Below are 16,775 nucleotides of genomic sequence, written 5' to 3' on the forward strand. Positions count from 1 at the left end.
TGTTACCTGTGATCAGAGTCAGTCTGTCTGTCCTGTTACCTGTGATCAGAGCCAGTCTGCCTGTCCTGTTACCTGTGATCAGAATCAGCTTTTCTGTCCTGTTACCTGTGATCAGAGCCAGTCTGCCTGTCCTGTTACCTGTGATCAGAGCCAGTCTACCTGTCCTGTTACCTGTGATCAGAGCCAGTCTGTCTGTCCTGTTACCTGTGATCAGAGCCAGTCTGCCTGTCCTGTTACCTGTGATCAGAGCCATGCTTTCTGTCCTGTTACCTGTGATCAGAGCCAGTCTGCTTGTCCTGTTACCTGTGATCAGAGCCATGCTTTCTGTCCTGTTACCTGTGATCAGAGCCAGTCTGCTTGTCCTGTTACCTGTGATCAGAGCCAGTCTGCCTGTCCTGTTACCTGTGATCAGAGCCAGCCTTTCTGTCCTGTTACCTGTGAACAGAGCCAGTCTACCTGTCCTGTTACCTGTGATCAGAGCCAGTCTGTCTGTCCTGTTACCTGTGATCAGAGCCAGTCTGCCTGTCCTGTTACCTGTGATCAGAGCCAGTCTGCCTGTCCTGTTCCCTGTGATCAGAGCCAGTCTGTTTATCCTGTTACCTGTGATCAGAGCCAGTCTGTCTGTCCTGTTACCTGTGATCAGAGCCATGCTTTCTGTCCTGTTACCTGTGATCAGAGCCAGTCTGCTTGTCCTGTTACCTGTGATCAGAGCCAGTCTGTCTGTCCTGTTACCTGTGATCAGAGCCAGTCTGCTTGTCCTGTTACCTGTGATCAGAGCCAGTCTGTCTGTCTTGTTCCCTGTGATCAGAGCCAGTCTGTCTGTCCTGTTACCTGTGATCAGAGCCATGCTTTCTGTCCTGTTACCTGTGATCAGAGCCAGTCTGCTTGTCCTGTTACCTGTGATCAGAGCCAGTCTGTCTATCCTGTTACCTGTGATCAGAGCCAGTCTGCTTGTCCTGTAACCTGTGATCAGAGTCAGTCTGCCTGTCCTGTTCCCTGTGATCAGAATCAGCTTTTCTGTCCTGTTACCTGTGATCAGAACCAGTCTGTCTGTCCTGTTACCTGTGATCAGAGCCAGTCTGTCTGTCCTGTTCCCTGTGATCAGAATCAGCTTTTCTGTCCTGTTACCTGTGATCAGAGTCAGTCTGTCTGTCCTGTTACCTGTGATCAGAGCCAATCTGTCTGTCCTGTTCCCTGTGATCAGAGCCAGTCTGCCTGTCCTGTTACCTGTGATCAGAATCAGTCTGTCTGTCCTGTTCCCTGTGATCAGAGCCAGTCTGTCTATCCTGTTACCTGTGATCAGAGCCAGTCTGCTTGTCCTGTTACCTGTGATCAGAATCAGCTTTTCTGTCCTGTTACCTGTGATCAGAGCCAGCCTCTCTGTCCTGTTACCTGTGATCAGAGCCAGTCTGCTTGTCCTGTTACCTGTGATCAGAGCCAGTCTGCCTGTCCTGTTACCTGTGATCAGAGCCAGCCTTTCTGTCCTGTTACCTGTGATCAGAGCCAGTCTGCTTGTCCTGTTACCTGTGATCAGAGCCAGTCTGTTTATCCTGTTACCTATGATCAGAGCCAGCCTTTCTGTCCTGTTACCTGTGATCAGAGCCAGCCTTTCTGTCCTGTTACCTGTGATCAGAGCCAGCCTTTCTGTCCTGTTACCTGTGATCAGAGCCAGCCTTTCTGTCTTGTTCCCTGTGATCAGAGCCAGCCTTTCTGTCCTGTTACCTGTGATCAGAGCCAGCCTTTCTGTCCTGTTACCTGTGATTAGAGCCAGCCTTTCTGTCCTGTTACCTGTGATCAGAGCCAGCCTTTCTGTCCTGTTACCTGTGATCAGAGCCAGCCTTTCTGTCCTGTTACCTGTGATCAGAGCCAGCCTTTCTGTCCTGTTACCTGTGATCAGAGCCAGCCTTTCTGTCCTGTTACCTGTGATCAGAGCCAGCCTTTCTGTCTTGTTCCCTGTGATCAGAGCCAGCCTTTCTGTCCTGTTACCTGTGATCAGAGCCAGTCTGCTTGTCCTGTTACCTGTGATCAGAGCCAGTCTGCTTGACCTGTTACCTGTGATCAGAGCCAGTCTGTTTATCCTGTTACCTGTGATCAGAGCCAGCCTTTCTGTCCTGTTACCTGTGATCAGAGCCAGTCTGCTTGTCCTGTTACCTGTGATCAGAGCCAGTCTGCCTGTCCTGTTACCTGTGATCAGAGCCAGTCTACCTGTCCTGTTACCTGTGATCAGAGCCAGCCTTTCTGTCCTGTTACCTGTGATCAGAGCCAGTCTGCTTGTCCTGTTACCTGTGATCAGAGCCAGTCTACCTGTCCTGTTACCTGTGATCATTACAATGCGGATCTCAGCTTTCAGCAGTTCACTGAAAACCATCGAGGTGACTTTCTTCAGCTTGTTCTCGAGGATCACCAGGCCGGTGAAGGTCATGTTCTGTTCCACAAACTCCCTGAAAGAAGACACACCAGCCAGTTTCTCATCACGCCTCTCCAGATGTGACACTGAGATGAAGGGAGGGTCCTGCAGGGACAGTCACCCTCCAGTCTCTCAGTGCCTGTTCACACCAGAACACAAGAAATAGGAGCAGGACTAGACTAACCAGCCCATCGAACCTGCTCCGCCGCTCAAAATCATCGTGACTGACCTTGGGTTTAAACTCCGGCTTACTACTCAATTTTTTCCACATTGTATGTTTTTTCTTTCAAGTTGACACTATCCTTAACTTCCTGGGTTAACCATGATTGTTTTATCCTCTTCCTAGAATCCTTCTTCCTCACTGGGATGTATCTCTGCTGTGAGTCATGAACTATTCTCTTAAACATCTGCCATTGTTCCATCAACTATCTTTTCTACTAAACTCCTTTCCCAGTCCACTCCAGCCAAATCTGTCCTCGTTCCTTTGTAAATACCCTTATTTAAGTTTAGCACAGTTGTTTCTGGCCCAAGTTTCTCACTCCCAAACTGGATGCTAAATTCTACCATGTTATGGTCACTGTTTCCTAGAGTATCTTTTACTCTGAGATAATTTATTAACCATGCTCATTACACATTGCCAGATCCACAACATACCGTTCTAGGAAACTGTCCCAAATATACTCTGTGAATTCTTGCTCATGGCTACCTCTGCCAATTTGATTTTCCCAATTTAAATGAAGATTAAAGTCACCCATGATTTATGCCCTGCTTTTTTTACAGGCCCTCAGTACCTCCTGATTTATTCTCTGTCCTACAGTATAGCTACAAATAGGGGGTCTATAGACTGCTCCCACCAGTATCTTCTTCCTCTTGTTATTTCCTACCTCCACCCATGTGGATTCTTCCAATCCAAGATCCTTTCTTGCTATTGTACTTATTCCGTCTCGTACTAACAAAGCTACCCCACCACCCTTTCCTTCCTGCCAGTCCTTCTGAAAAGTCACACACCCCTGGATATTTAATTCCCGGCTTTGCTCTCCTTGTAACCACGTCTCCGCAATGGCCCGAAGATCAAACCCATTAACCTCAATTTGTGCCGTTAATTAATTTAATTTGTTCCGAATACTACATGCATTTAAATAAATAGCCATTAATTTTGCCTTTGTACCATTTTTCCTCCTTTGACCTTATATGCTGCTGTTTTTTTTAATGTTTGTATGTGCTTTCCCTTCCTGTCACACTCTCTCTGTCTGTCTCTCTCTGTCTGGCTCTCTCTGTCTGTTTTGACATAATTTTTGTTATTCAAGTGAGTGTGAATCGCCTGTGGGGACATTTATTGCAGAATTTCCAAATCTTTATTTTCGATTTTAAAACCCTCCAGCTCCCTGACTTCAGGTTCCCCGGCTGCTCCTGGGAACCCCACCCCCACCCCCCCTCCCCCCCAAGCCCGATGACCTGAAAATCCTGCCCGGTGAATCGCGGTCGCTTGACGGGGATTCTCCTCGGCTGCACTGACCTGTTCACGTTCTTGATGTCCGATTCCTTCAGCGAGCCTTTGAATTCCCGAAAGGCCAGCCCGATGACCCGGTATCCGCACTGGGTGAAACTCTCCATCACCTCCAGAAAATCGTCAGGAACTGCACGGGAAAACACACGGCTGTCAGTAATCCACCCAGGAGACCACAGGGGCCAGCGGAGGAGTGGGGGGGTGGAGAAAGGAAACGGGAAAGAGGGGGGAAGAGAAAAAAAATGACCGAGGGAGAAAAAGACGCAGAGAGAGAAAGAGGGGTGCGGGATTGCAGAGAGATAGAAGAAGAGGGAGGAGACGGAGGAAGAGGGCAGACGATGAGAGAGACAGAGAGAGGGGAGCAATAAGTGGTGAATGGGAGGAGTGCAGGAACAGGAAGAGACCATTCAGTCCCTCACACTCATTCTGCTATCCAATTCGATTATGGTTGATCTGAGCTAATGCGCTTGGGGAGGACTAACAAGGCAAAGGATTATACTATAAATGATAGGACCCTGGAAAGTACTGAAGATCAGAGGAACCTTGGTGTGCATATCCACAGATCCCTGAAGGTAGCAGGACAGGTAGGTAAGCTGGTTAAGAAGGCATATGGGATACTTGCCTTTATTAGCCGAGGCATAGAATACAAGAGCAGGGAGGTTATGCTGGAACTGCATAAAATGCTGGTTAGGCCACAACTGGAGTACTGCGTGCAGTTGTGGTCACCACATTATAGGAAAGATGTGGTTGCACTGGAGAGGGTGCAGAGGAGATTCACCAGGATGTTGCCTGGGCTGGAGGGCCTGAGCTATGAGGAAAGATTGGATAGGCTGGGGTTGTTTTCCTTGGAGCAGTGAAGGTTGAGAGGGACCTGATAAAGGTGTATATAAGATTGAGGGGCATAGACAGGGTGGATAGGAAGGCACTTTTTCCATTAGTAGAGGGATCAATAACCAGGAGGCATAGATTTAAGGTAAGAGGTAGAAGGCTAAGAGGGGAGTTGAGAGATTTTTTCACCCAGAGGGTGGTGGGATTCTGGAACTCACTGTCTGAAAGGGTGGTTTGAGTCAGAAACTCTTGTAACATTTAAGAAGTATTTAGATATTCACTTGTGTTGCCATAGCCTCCAGGGCCACGGGTCAAACGCTGGAAAATGGGATTAGTGTAGTCAGATCTTTGTTGACTGGCACAGACATGATGGGCCGAATGGCCTCTTTCTGTGCTGTAGACATCTATGAGTCTATGAATTTTAACTCTATCTACCTTCCCTGGTTCTGTAACTCCCAATCTCCTTAACCAACAAAAGTCTAACAATCCTAGCTTTTTTGAAATTTCCAGTTGATCTTCAACTTTTTGTGGGGAGTGGGGGGAGAGGGTTCCAGATTCCCGCTCTCCTCTGTGTGTGAGGAAGTGCTTCCTGACATCACCCCTGAACAGCCTGGATCCAACTGGAAGGTTCTATCCCCGTGTTCTGGACTCACCTCCCCAACCAGAGGAAATAGTTTCTCTCTATCGATCCTATCGAATCCTTTAATCATCTTAAACCCCTCGATTGGATCACCCCTTAATCTTCTAAACTCGAGGGAACACAAGCCTAGTCTGTGTGACCTGCCCTCGGAATTTAACCCTTTCAGTCCTAGTACGGATGTAGAGAGGGGAGCTGTGTAAAGGGAGAGGCAGAGAAAACTCATTATTCTGTATAAAAGTCTAAAATTATCCAAATAAACACATGTTCCCACCTGAGCAGGAATCCACACTGGGAACACTGAGTGACCAGGGACACCCACATCGGCTCTCATCCAGTTCCACACGGAGATGGACTGTGGTGTTTCTCGCTCCTACCTGATTCCTTGGTGCACAGCTTGACGATTGTCTCTGGAGCTCCTTTGCAGTAAGCAGCCAGGCTCTGCTCATCCAAATTCTTCGCAATCACTGTCATTCGCTGAAGAGCTGAGGAGAAGGGAAACTGGCGCAGGATTCCGATTCCTGATCGAAACCGGCAAACCTGGAAAACAGGGGGGGAGGGAGTATTCACCAGAGAGAGAGGCAGGGAGAGAGAGAGAGAGAGACAGAGAGAGAGAGAGGGGCAGGGAGAGAGAGAGGGAGAGAGAGGTGCGGGGGGAGAGAGAGGGAGGGGGAGAGAGGTGCCGGGGGGGAGAGATAGAGAGAGGGGCAGCGGGAGAGAGAGAGGTGCAGGGGGGGAGAGAGAGAGAGAGGAGCAGCGGGAGAGAGAGAGGGACAGGGGGAGAGAGAGAGAGGCAGGGGAAGAGAGAGAGAGGGGCAGCGGGTGAGCGAGAGAGATGCAGGGGAGAGAGAGAGGCAGCGGGTGAGAGAGAGAGATGCAGGGGAGGGAGAGAGAGAGAGGCAGGGAAAGAGAGAGAGGGGCAGGGAGAGATGGAGAGGGAGAGGAAAGGGGGAGAGAAAGAGAGGCAGGGAGAGAGAGAGAAAGATAGGGAGAGAGAGAGACGGAGAGAGGCAGGGAGAGAGACGGAAAGAAAAAGAGACAGAGGATCAGAGGAGACACAGACAGAGAGGGAGACAGAGAGACAGTGACAGAGAGAGAGTGAGATGGAGAGAATACAGACAGAAAGAACGAGAGAGAGAGGGGCAGGGAGAAAGAGAGAGGCAGGGACAGAGATAGGTAGAGAGAGATGGAGAGAGAGAATACAGACAGAGCGAGAGAAAGAAAGGAGAGGGGGGGACAAACAGGGAAAGAAAAAGTGATAGAGGCAGAGGGAGAATAAAGAGACAATGGAGGACAGACAGAAACAGAAATAGAGAAACAAAGAGACAGAGTGAGACTGGAGACAAAGAGCAAAACAGGAAGACAGCAATGGAGGGAGAGAGAAAGAAAGAGATAAAAGAGGATAGAAACAAAGGCTATAGTGGTGGCTTAATGAATAAAAGACTCTTACCATCCCACTGCTCGCACTGGACTTGGGGGAGTTCTGGGTTGGTTTAACAATAATCAGTGGATTGGTCCTCTTTAGCCTCCTCGCCTGGGAAACCATCTCCTCAAGAACCTGGAGGAGACTCAAATTCAGTGTCCTCCCTCCACAGACCCTCACATTCAGTACCCTCCGTGCACAGACCCTCACATTCAGTGTCCTCCCCCCACAGACCCTCACATTCAGTATCCTCCCTCCACAGACCCTCACATTCAGTATCCTCCCTCCACAGACCCTCACATTCAGTGTCCTCCCTCCACAGACCCTCACATTCAGTATCCTCCCCCCACAGAGACCCTGTGACCACCAGGGTAGGGGAGGGGGCCATCACACCAGTAGGCTGCTCACTCCAAGTGGTCACTCTGATTTGAACTCTGACCTTTGAACTTGGAGACCAGGTCAGGGTGGACCTGCACTTGGGTTTTCAGATGCCAAACCTGGCTGGCCCAGACTGACCAGGACCAAAGAGAGAGGCCAGGCACTGGGCAGTGGGCTCGGAGTCAGGAACATCCTCCCAAACTCAGTGTCAACATTTCAAACCCACTTCCTGATCTAGGACTCGAACAAGGAGAGTCCGTTATAACCTGGTATAGATTCCAATACAGAGGGAGACCATTCAGTGGCATCCCATTACTGACTGGCACTTTGATCTATTTCCAATCTGTCTCAGCCCTGGCGCAGTCGGCCGCATACCCGACTCTGAATCACAAGATGCCAGGCTCAAGTCCCACTCCAGGGCTTGGGAACAAAAAGAAATCCAAAGCTGACACTCCCAGTGCAGTACTGAGGGTGAGCCGCACTGTCGGAGGGTCAGTACTGAGGGAGTGCTGCACTGTCAGAGGGTCAGTACTGAGGGTGAGCCGCACTGTCAGGGGGTCAGTACTGAGGGAGTGCAGCACTGTCAGAGGGTCAGTACTGAGGGAGTGCCGCACTGTCGGAGGGTCACTAATGAGGGAGTGCTGCACTGTCGGAGGGTCAGTACTAAGGAAGTGCTGCATTGTTGGAGGGTCAGTACTGAGGGAGTGCCGCACTGTCGAAGGGTGAGTACTGAGGGAGTGCCACACTGTCAGAGGGTCAGTACTGAGGGAGTGCTGCACTGTCAGAGGGTCAGTACTGAGGGAGTGCTGCACTGTCATAGGGTCAGTGCTGAGGGAGTGCCACACTGTCGAAGGGTGAGTACTGAGGGAGCGCCGCACTGTCAGAGGGTCAGTATTGAGGGAGTGCTGCACCGTCAGAGGTTCCGTCTTTCAGATGAGCCGTTAAACTGAGGTCCTGTCTGCTGATGTGGCTGTAAAAGATCCCATGAACAGTATTTTGAAGAATAGCGGGGCAGGGAGGTGCCGGGGAGGGGGGGTGTCGGGGAGTGGGTGCCGGGGAGGGGGGTAGTGGGGAGGGGGGTGCCGGGGAGGGGCGTGGTGGAGAGGGGGGAGGTGGGGCGGTGGGTGTCAGGGAGGGGGGTGGTGGGGAGGGGGGTGCCGGGGAGGGGGGTCCCGGGGAGGGTGGTGCTGGGAAGGGGGGGTGTCGGGGTGGGTGCGGTGGGGAGGGGGGGTGTCAGGGAGGGGGGTGTCGGGGTGGGGGGGTGTCGGGGAGGGTGTGGTGGGGAGGGTGGTGGTGGGAAGGGGGGGTGTCAGGGAGGGGGGTGGTGGGGAGGGGGTGGTGCCGGGGAGTAGGGTGTCGAGGTGGGGGGGTGTCGGGGAGGGTGTGGTGGGGAGGGGGGTGGTGGGGAGGGGGGTGTCAGGGAGGGGGGTGGTGGGGAGGGGGGTGTCGGGGAGGGGGGTGTCGGGGTGGGGGGGTGTCGGGGAAGGTGCGGTGGGAAGGGGGGGTGTCGGGGAGGGGGGGTGTCGGGGTGGGGGGGTGTCGGGGAAGGTGCGGTGGGAAGGGGGGGTGTCAGGGAGGGGGGTGGTGGGGAGGGGGGTGTCGGGGAGGGGGGTGTCAGGGAGGGGGGTGTCAGGGAGGGGGGTGTCAGGGAGGGGGGTGTCGGGGAGGGGGGTGTCGGGGAGGGGGGTGTCGGGGTGGGGGGGTGTCGGGGAGGGTGTGGTGGGGAGGGGGGGTGTCAGGGAGGGGGGTGCCGGGGAGTAGGGTGTCGGGGTGGGGGGTGCCGGGGAGTAGGGTGTCGGGGTGGGGGGGTGTCAGGGAGGGGGGTGTCGGGGAGGGGGGTGTCGGGGAGGGGGGTGTCGGGGAGGGGGGTGTCGGGGAGGGGGGTGGTGGGGAGTAGGGTGTCGGGGTGGGGGGGTGTCGGGGAGGGGGGTGGTGGGGAGTAGGGTGTCGGGGTGGGGGGGTGTCGGGGAGGGTGTGGTGGGGAGGGGGGTGGTGGGGAGGGGGGTGTCGGGGAGGGGGGTGGTGGGGAGGGGGGTGTCAGGGAGGGGGGTGTCGGGGAGGGGGGTGTCGGGGAGGGGGGTGTCGGGGAGGGTGCGGTGGGGAGGGGGGGTGTCAGGGAGGGGGGTGTCGGGGTGGGGGGTGTCGGGGAGGGGGGTGTCGGGGAGGGTGCGGTGGGGAGGGGGGGTGTCAGGGAGGGGGGTGTCAGGGAGGGGGGTGTCGGGGAGGGGGGTGTCGGGGAGGGTGCGGTGGGGAGGGGGGTGTCAGGGAGGGGGGTGTCAGGGAGGGGGGTGTCAGGGAGGGGGGTGTCGGGGAGGGGGGTGGTGGGGAGGGGGGTGTCAGGGAGGGGGGTGTCAGGGAGGGGGGTGTCGGGGAGGGGGGTGGTGGGGAGTAGGGTGTCGGGGTGGGGGGGTGTCGGGGAGGGTGCGGTGGGGAGGGGGGTGTCAGGGAGGGGGGTGTCAGGGAGGGGGGTGTCGGGGAGGGGGGTGTCGGGGAGGGGGGTGTCGGGGTGGGGGGGGTGTCGGGGTGGGGGGGTGTCGGGGAGGGTGTGGTGGGGAGGGGGCGTGGTGGGGAGGGGGGTGTCGGGGAGGGGGGTGGTGGGGAGGGGGCGTGGTGGGGAGGGGGGTGTCGGGGAGGGTGTGGTGGGGAGGGGGCGTGGTGGGGAGGGTGCGGTGGGGAGGGGGGTGTCGGGGAGGGGGGTGTCGGGGTGGGGGGGTGTCGGGGAGGGGGGTGCCGGGGAGTGGGGGTGTCAGGGAGGGGGGTGTCGGGGAGGGTGCGGTGGGGAGGGGGGTGTCGGGGAGGGGGGTGTCGGGGAGGGTGTGGTGGGGAGGGGGGTGCCGGGGAGGGGGGTGTCGGGGTGGGGGGGTGTCGGGGAGGGGGGTGTCAGGGAGGGGGGTGTCAGGGAGGGGGGTGTCGGGGTGGGGGGGTGTCGGGGAGGGTGTGGTGGGGAGGGGGGGTGTCAGGGAGGGGGGTGCCGGGGAGTAGGGTGTCGGGGTGGGGGGTGTCGGGGTGGGGGGTGTCGGGGTGGGGGGGTGTCGGGGAGGGTGCGGTGGGGAGGGGGGTGTCAGGGAGGGGGGTGTTAGGGAGGGGGGTGTCGGGGTGGGGGGGTGTCGGGGAGGGGGGGTGTCGGGGTGGTGGGGGTGTCGGGGAGGGTGCGGTGGGGAGGGGGGTGTCGGGGAGGGTGTGGTGGGGAGGGGGGTGCCGGGGAGTAGGGTGTCGGGGTGGGGGGGTGTCGGGGAGGGGGGTGTCGGGGAGGGTGCGGTGGGGAGGGGGGGTGTCGGGGAGGGGGGTGTCGGGGTGGGGGGTGTCGGGGAGGGGGGTGTCGGGGAGGGGGGTGTCAGGGAGGGGGGTGTCGGGGAGAGGGGTGTCAGGGAGGGGGGTGTTAGGGAGGGGGGTGTCGGGGAGGGGGGTGTCGGGGTGGGGGGTGTCGGGGTGGGGGGGTGTCGGGGAGGGTGTGGTGGGGAGGGGGCGTGGTGGGCCTTCTCCCTGGTGCATTGTAACCAATATTTAATCCCTCAACCAGCATCAGTCAGACAGGTGAGGTGGCCATTGTCATGTTGCTGTGTGTGGGAGCTGCGCACAAAGTACCGCATTTCCGCCAGTACAAGGGTGACTACATTTCCAAAAGCCTTTCACTGGCTGCCTATCATGTTGAGACGTCCCCATGGTTGCGAAAGGCGCTGGAGAATTGCAAGTCTTTCTTCATTATTTTATATAACGGATGTCCCAGTCTGTACTTCAATGGCCCCCCCTCCAGTGAAGACTCCCATGACCGAATAGCCCTCTGTTCAACTGTCCGCCTTCCCCCTTTCAGTGAGAAATCCTGGTTCCCAGGCGTTAGATCCTCACCTCCCTCACTCCCTCCTGATGGGAACTCTCACTATTTACTTGCGGCTAGCTCCTCAGCTTTCTCCTCCTTTCTCCTTTACGGCCACTCTCACTCACCCCGTTGCTGCTGCTGTCTCCGACTCTGCAGGACCGCCGGTCCCCATCCCTGCCTCCCTCTCTATCCCCTCCCTCCCTCCCTGCTTGAGCCCCAGTCCCCCCAAACCCCACCACCCTCCCTCTCTCCTAAACTCCTCGCTTAACCCTCTCTTCACGCCCTCCACTCCATTCCTCAGATTCCCTCACTCCTCCGGTCTTTCCTCTCCCGCCTGTTCCCAGCGTTCCGCAGCCCACATTCCGGGAAGATCCACGCCACCCCATGCCAGGGAGGCTCGTGGGTAATGCCCCCCCCCTCCCCACCCCCACGCTCCCGGGTTCAGGCACCGCGCCAGACGCCCGTGATCAGGCGGGGGGTCCTTCCCCAGCCCCGGTTATCGGTTGGAAGGCAGTACGCACCCAGTTGGTCGCTCGGAATATGGTCAAATCCAGTGGATCTCCCTGCAGCGTGGTCTCGGAGGAGGCGAGGGTCAGGGAATGACAGGTTGCCATGGCAGCCAGCACCTCATCCTCGTTGAAGACTTGCATCTTCAGATCGTCATTACTGTAAATGAAGCTGAGAATTCGGAAACAAACAGATACGTTAAACTGAAGTAGGGACTGTTTACAGGGGACCTGTCCACCAGGGGACTCTGTTTATAGGGAGATGTCCATCAGTGGACTCTCTCTACAGGGGACCTGTCCAGCTATAGACCCTCTTTATAGGGAACGTGTCCATCAGTGGACTCTCTCTACAGGGGACCTGTCCAGCTATAGACCCTCTTTATAGGGAACGTGTCCATCAGTGGACTCTCTCTACAGGGGACCTGTCCAGCAGTAGACTCTGTCTATAGGGTACAGGTCCATCAGTAGACTCTGTTTATAGGAAGATGTCCAGCAGTGGGCTCTCTCTACAGGGGGCATGTCCAGCTATAGACCCTCTTTATAGGGAACGTGTCCATCAGTGGACTTTCCCTATAGGGGACATGTCCAGCAGCAGACTCTCTCTGTAGGGGACATGTCCAGCAATAGGCTCTGTCTATAGGGGACATGTCCAGCAGCAGACTCTGTCTACAGGGGACATGTCCAGCAATAGACTCTGTCTACAGGGGACATGTCCAGCAATAGACTCTGTCTATAGGGGACATGTCCAGCAGCAGACTCTGTCTACAGGGGACATGTCCAGCAATAGACTCTGTCTATAGGGGACATGTCCAGCAGCAGACTCTGTCTATAGGGGACATGTCCAGCAGCAGACTCTGTCTATAGGGGACATGTCCAGCAACAGACTCTGTCTATAGGGGACATGTCCAGCAGCAGACTCTGTCTATAGGGGACATGTCCAGCAGCAGACTCTGTCTATAGGGGACATGTCCAGCAGCAGACTCTGTCTATAGGGGACATGTCCAGCAGCAGACTCTCTCTGTAGGGGACATGTCCAACAGTAGACTCTGTCTATAGGGGACATGTCCAGCAATAGACTCTGTCTATAGGGGATGGGTCCAGCAGTAGACTCTGTTTATAGGGGACATGTCCAGCAGCAGACTCTGTCTATAGGGGATGGGTCCAGCAGTAGACTCTGTTTATAGGGGACATGTCCAGCAGCAGACTCTGTCTATAGGGGACATGTCCAGCAGCAGACTCTGTCTATAGGGGACATGTCCAGCAATAGACTCTGTCTATAGGGGATGGGTCCAGCAGTAGACTCTGTTTATAGGGACATGTTGATTGGGGAACAGGTGGATATTAACAACATAAGAAATACGAGCAGGAGTAGGCCATTTGGCCCTCAAGCCTGCTACCCCATTCAATCAGATACATTGATTCCACTTTCCCGCCCTATTCCCCTATCCCTCATTTCCAAAACAACTGTCAGTCTTAATCTTGATTGGATGTAACAGTTGAATAAATCTATTCTCACTGCCTCCCGCCCCCTAGTGTTCTCCAACCAAACTGATTCAACTTATAGAATCATTATGGCACAATAGGAGGCCATTCAGCCCATTGTGTCCATGCCAGCCCTCTGTAGAGCAATCCAGTCAGGCCCATTCCCCAGCTCCATCTCTGTAGCCCTGTGAGTTTACTTCCCTCACGTGCCCATCCAATTTCCTCGTGAAATCCTAGATCATCCCTGCTTCCGCCACCCTGATTTTCTGAGCTCAGAATCTTCCTCTCGATTGTCTTTATCCCAGCCTTCCTGACCAGGGCTATTCCTCCTTCCTTCCCAGTTACCTCCCCTTTCTAAAAGTCAAGGATCCTGGAATATTTAGTTCTCAACCTTGGTCACTTTGCAACCCTGGTCACTTTGCAACCTTGATCACTTTGCAACCTTGTTTCCGCAATTCCCCTCAGATCACACCAATTAATTTCTTCTTTTTCTTTAACCATGTGCCAATCTGAATCTTGCTTTTCATGGTTTTAGCTTTCGAGCAGAGCTGTTCATAATCCTGCCATTCACACTCACTCTGGGCCAATGTTTTTGTTTCTTTACTACAACCAAAACCCTTTGCCTTTTGTCCCATGACATCTTTACCATTTAGTCTCTCTCGTCCTCTACCCTATCCCAGACCTTCCCTTTTGCTCCTCTTTCCCCTTCCCCCTTTCCACAGGATAAAACCCCGTCACGTCTACCTTCCTTTGGTTCTGGAGACGACATTTTGGACTCGAAACATTAACTCTGTTCCTCTGTCCACAGAGTCTGCCAGATCGGCTGAGTTTGTACAGCACTTTCAGTTTTTATTTCAGATTTCCAGGCATCTGCAGTATTTTGCTTTTATTTTAATTTTTAATCTGTGTTTTTAATTGGCTATCTCACTGTGAATGTTTGCATGTTCAGGTATAGTGTCTTTAGCTTTAACTTTCCCTAATTATCTCAGTCACTGACTTAGTCACCCATTAAATCCTTATTACTCTCTCCGTCCCCTCCTGACTCTCTCTGCTTGTCTTTACCCCCCATCACTTCTCCATTTGACATCCTTGACCATTCTCTGACTGCTTCTGAATTTACCCAGTCCTGAATCCTCCCAATGGCTCTGGGTCACCGGGATACCTGATCTGGCTCTAGACGGAGTGGGAGAGTCCACGGGCAGCCTCGCTGAGCTCAGGCGACTTTTGCAACATACTCACTTTTTATTCTTAGCTCGAACCACTCCATATAAATCCATTCCGTTTTCCGTCAAGGTGCCAGTCTTTAACGGGACAAAGAAACAGAAATTGCTTTGAGCATCGGCAGATTTTGTAACCCACCCGCACACGGGTGCTCTGTTAAAAACTACTGAATGCCTTAAAGGCTAACATTCCACCAGGATCGGGGTGATCCCGATTATTGCCAGCACTTCTGGACAGGCACCTAAACAGCCTGCCCAAGCCTACCAGCGTCCAAACTCAAATGTACAAATCAAGGACCAATGATGTCATTGGAAATAAGGGTGAGATTGGGGCCAATGATGTCAATGGGGCTAATGATGTCACTGGGTCCAATGATGTAATTGGGTCCCATGATGTCACTGGGTCCCATGAGGTCACTAGGTCCCATGAGGTCACTGGATCCCATGAGGTCACTGGGTCCCATGATATCACTGAGTCCCATGAGGTCACTGGGTCCCATGATGTCACTGGGTCCCATGAGGTCACTGGGTCGCATGAGGTCACTGGGTCCCATGATGTCACTGGGTCCCATGAGGTCACTGGGTCCCATGAGGTCACTGGGTCACATGAGGTCACTGGGTCCCATGATGTCACTGGGTCCCATGAGGTTGCTGGGTCCCATGAGGTCACTGAGTCACATGAGGTCACTGGGTCCCATGATGTCACTGGGTCTCAAGAGGTCACTGGGTCACATGAGGTTACTGGGTCCCATGATGTCACTGGGTCCCATGATGTCGCTGGGTCCCATGAGGTCACTGGGTCCCATGATGTCGCTGGGTCCCATGAGGTCACTGGGTCCTAAGATGTCGCTGGGTCCCATGATGTCACTGGGTCCCATGAGGTTGCTGGGTCCCATGAGGTCACTGAGTCACATGATGTTGCTGGGTCCCATAAGGTCACAGAGTCCCATGAGGTCACAGAGTCCCATGAGGTCGCTCGGTCCTGTGAGGTCACTGGGTTCCATGACATCACTGGGTCCCATGAGGTCACGGGATTCCATGAGGTCACTGGCTCCAGTGTTGTCACTGGGACATGACTGCAATTTTAACTCCAGTATGTCGCATTCCCACTGTGTGAAGACTGGTCAGAAAGACCCATTCAGGGAAAGTTTATACATCCTTTTGTGGGGCCAGCAATACTCACACCCCCCACACATCCCCCCACCACCCAAAACTACCACTGGAAAATGTTGTGGAACCGCTCGCCTGGCTCAGTGGGGCAGCACTGTCCCCGCTGAGTCAGTAGGTCGTAGGTTTGAGTTCCTCTTCAGAGCTGTTAGCACATAATCTAGGCCGGCAATCCCACTGCAGCACTGAGGGAGCACTGCACTGTCAGAGGGTCAGTACTGAGGGAGCACTGCACTGTCAGAGGGTCAGTACTGAGGGAGTGCCGCACTGTCAGAGGGTCAGTACTGAGGGAGTGCCGCACTGTCGGAGGGTCAGTACTAAGGGAGTGCCGCACTGTCGGAGGGTCAGTACTGAGGGAGTGCCGCACTGTGGGAGGGTCAGTACTGAGGGAGCGCTGCACTGTCAGAGGGTCAGTACTGAGGGAGCGCCGCACTGTCGGAGGGTCAGTACTGAGGGAGTGCCGCACTGTGGGAGGGTCAGTACTGAGGGAGCGCTGCACTGTCAGAGGGTCAGTACTGAGGGAGCGCCGCACTGTCGGAGGGTCAGTACTGAGGGAGCGCCGCACTGTCAGAGGGTCAGTACTGAGGGAGTGCCGCACTGTCAGAGGGTCAGTACTGAGGGAGTGCCACACTGTCGGAGGGTCAGTGCTGAGGGAGTGCCGCACTGTCAGAGGGTCAGTGCTGAGGGAGTGCCGCACTGTCGGAGTGTCAGTACTGAGGGAGTGCCGCACTGTTGGCGAGTCAGTACTGAGGGAGTGCCGCACTGTCAGAGGGTCAGTACTGAGGGAGCGCTGCACTGTCAGAGGGTCAGTACTGAGGGAGCGCCGCACTGTCGGAGGGTCAGTACTGAGGGAGCGCCGCACTGTCGTAGGGTCAGTACTGAGGAAGCGCCGCACTGTCGGAGGGTCAGTACTGAGGGAGTGCCGCACCGTTGGAGGGACAGTTCTGAGGGAGCGCCGCACTGTCAGAGGGTCAGTACTGAGGGAGTGCCGCACTGTCGGAGGTGCCGTCTTTCGGGCCAATAGAAAGTACCTCATTGTCACCTTCACCAGGAGGAGGGTGGCAGGCAGAGGTACTGACGCACACCGAGATAATCTAAAACAATTAAGACCCACCTTGTCAAAGCAGACCAGGTCCAGCTGGCCACACAGGTTGATACGGTGTGGGCTGATGCAGTAGATCCCTTGCCTTTTTAACCTCCGCTGGGCGTAAACAACACCGACTGTCACCGCAGCAGGCAGTGCCGGTGGCACGACGATGGTGATGACATCAAAGGCTTTGAGAAGGATCTCTGGGATTGGCTCCTGTAGGTGGCATCACACACGGAACAAGGGCTTGAGTCACAAGGGCCGCATGTTTTGAAACTCTGTCCTCTCGGTCCCCCCCACCACCCCGCCTCGTTCC

General features: G+C 55.1%; 1 protein-coding gene across 1 annotated transcript in view; it reads right to left on the reverse strand.

Moving 5' to 3' along the window:
• The window catches only part of LOC121272210 (probable cation-transporting ATPase 13A3), a 76,961-nt gene that overhangs the window by 44,295 nt on the left and 15,891 nt on the right, over positions 1–16,775 (reverse strand). Inside the window, exons 12-17 of the mRNA XM_041178737.1 lie at positions 16,487–16,675; positions 14,225–14,286; positions 11,519–11,675; positions 5,757–5,919; positions 3,924–4,044; positions 2,317–2,441 (exon numbers count right to left, since the gene is read on the reverse strand). Of these exons, the coding sequence (XP_041034671.1) occupies positions 2,317–2,441; positions 3,924–4,044; positions 5,757–5,919; positions 11,519–11,675; positions 14,225–14,286; positions 16,487–16,675 (817 nt within the window). The remainder of the gene's footprint in view (positions 1–2,316; positions 2,442–3,923; positions 4,045–5,756; positions 5,920–11,518; positions 11,676–14,224; positions 14,287–16,486; positions 16,676–16,775) is intronic.

Source organism: Carcharodon carcharias, chromosome 33 (genome assembly GCF_017639515.1).
Source record: "Carcharodon carcharias isolate sCarCar2 chromosome 33, sCarCar2.pri, whole genome shotgun sequence".
Lineage (NCBI taxonomy): Eukaryota > Metazoa > Chordata > Chondrichthyes > Lamniformes > Lamnidae > Carcharodon > Carcharodon carcharias.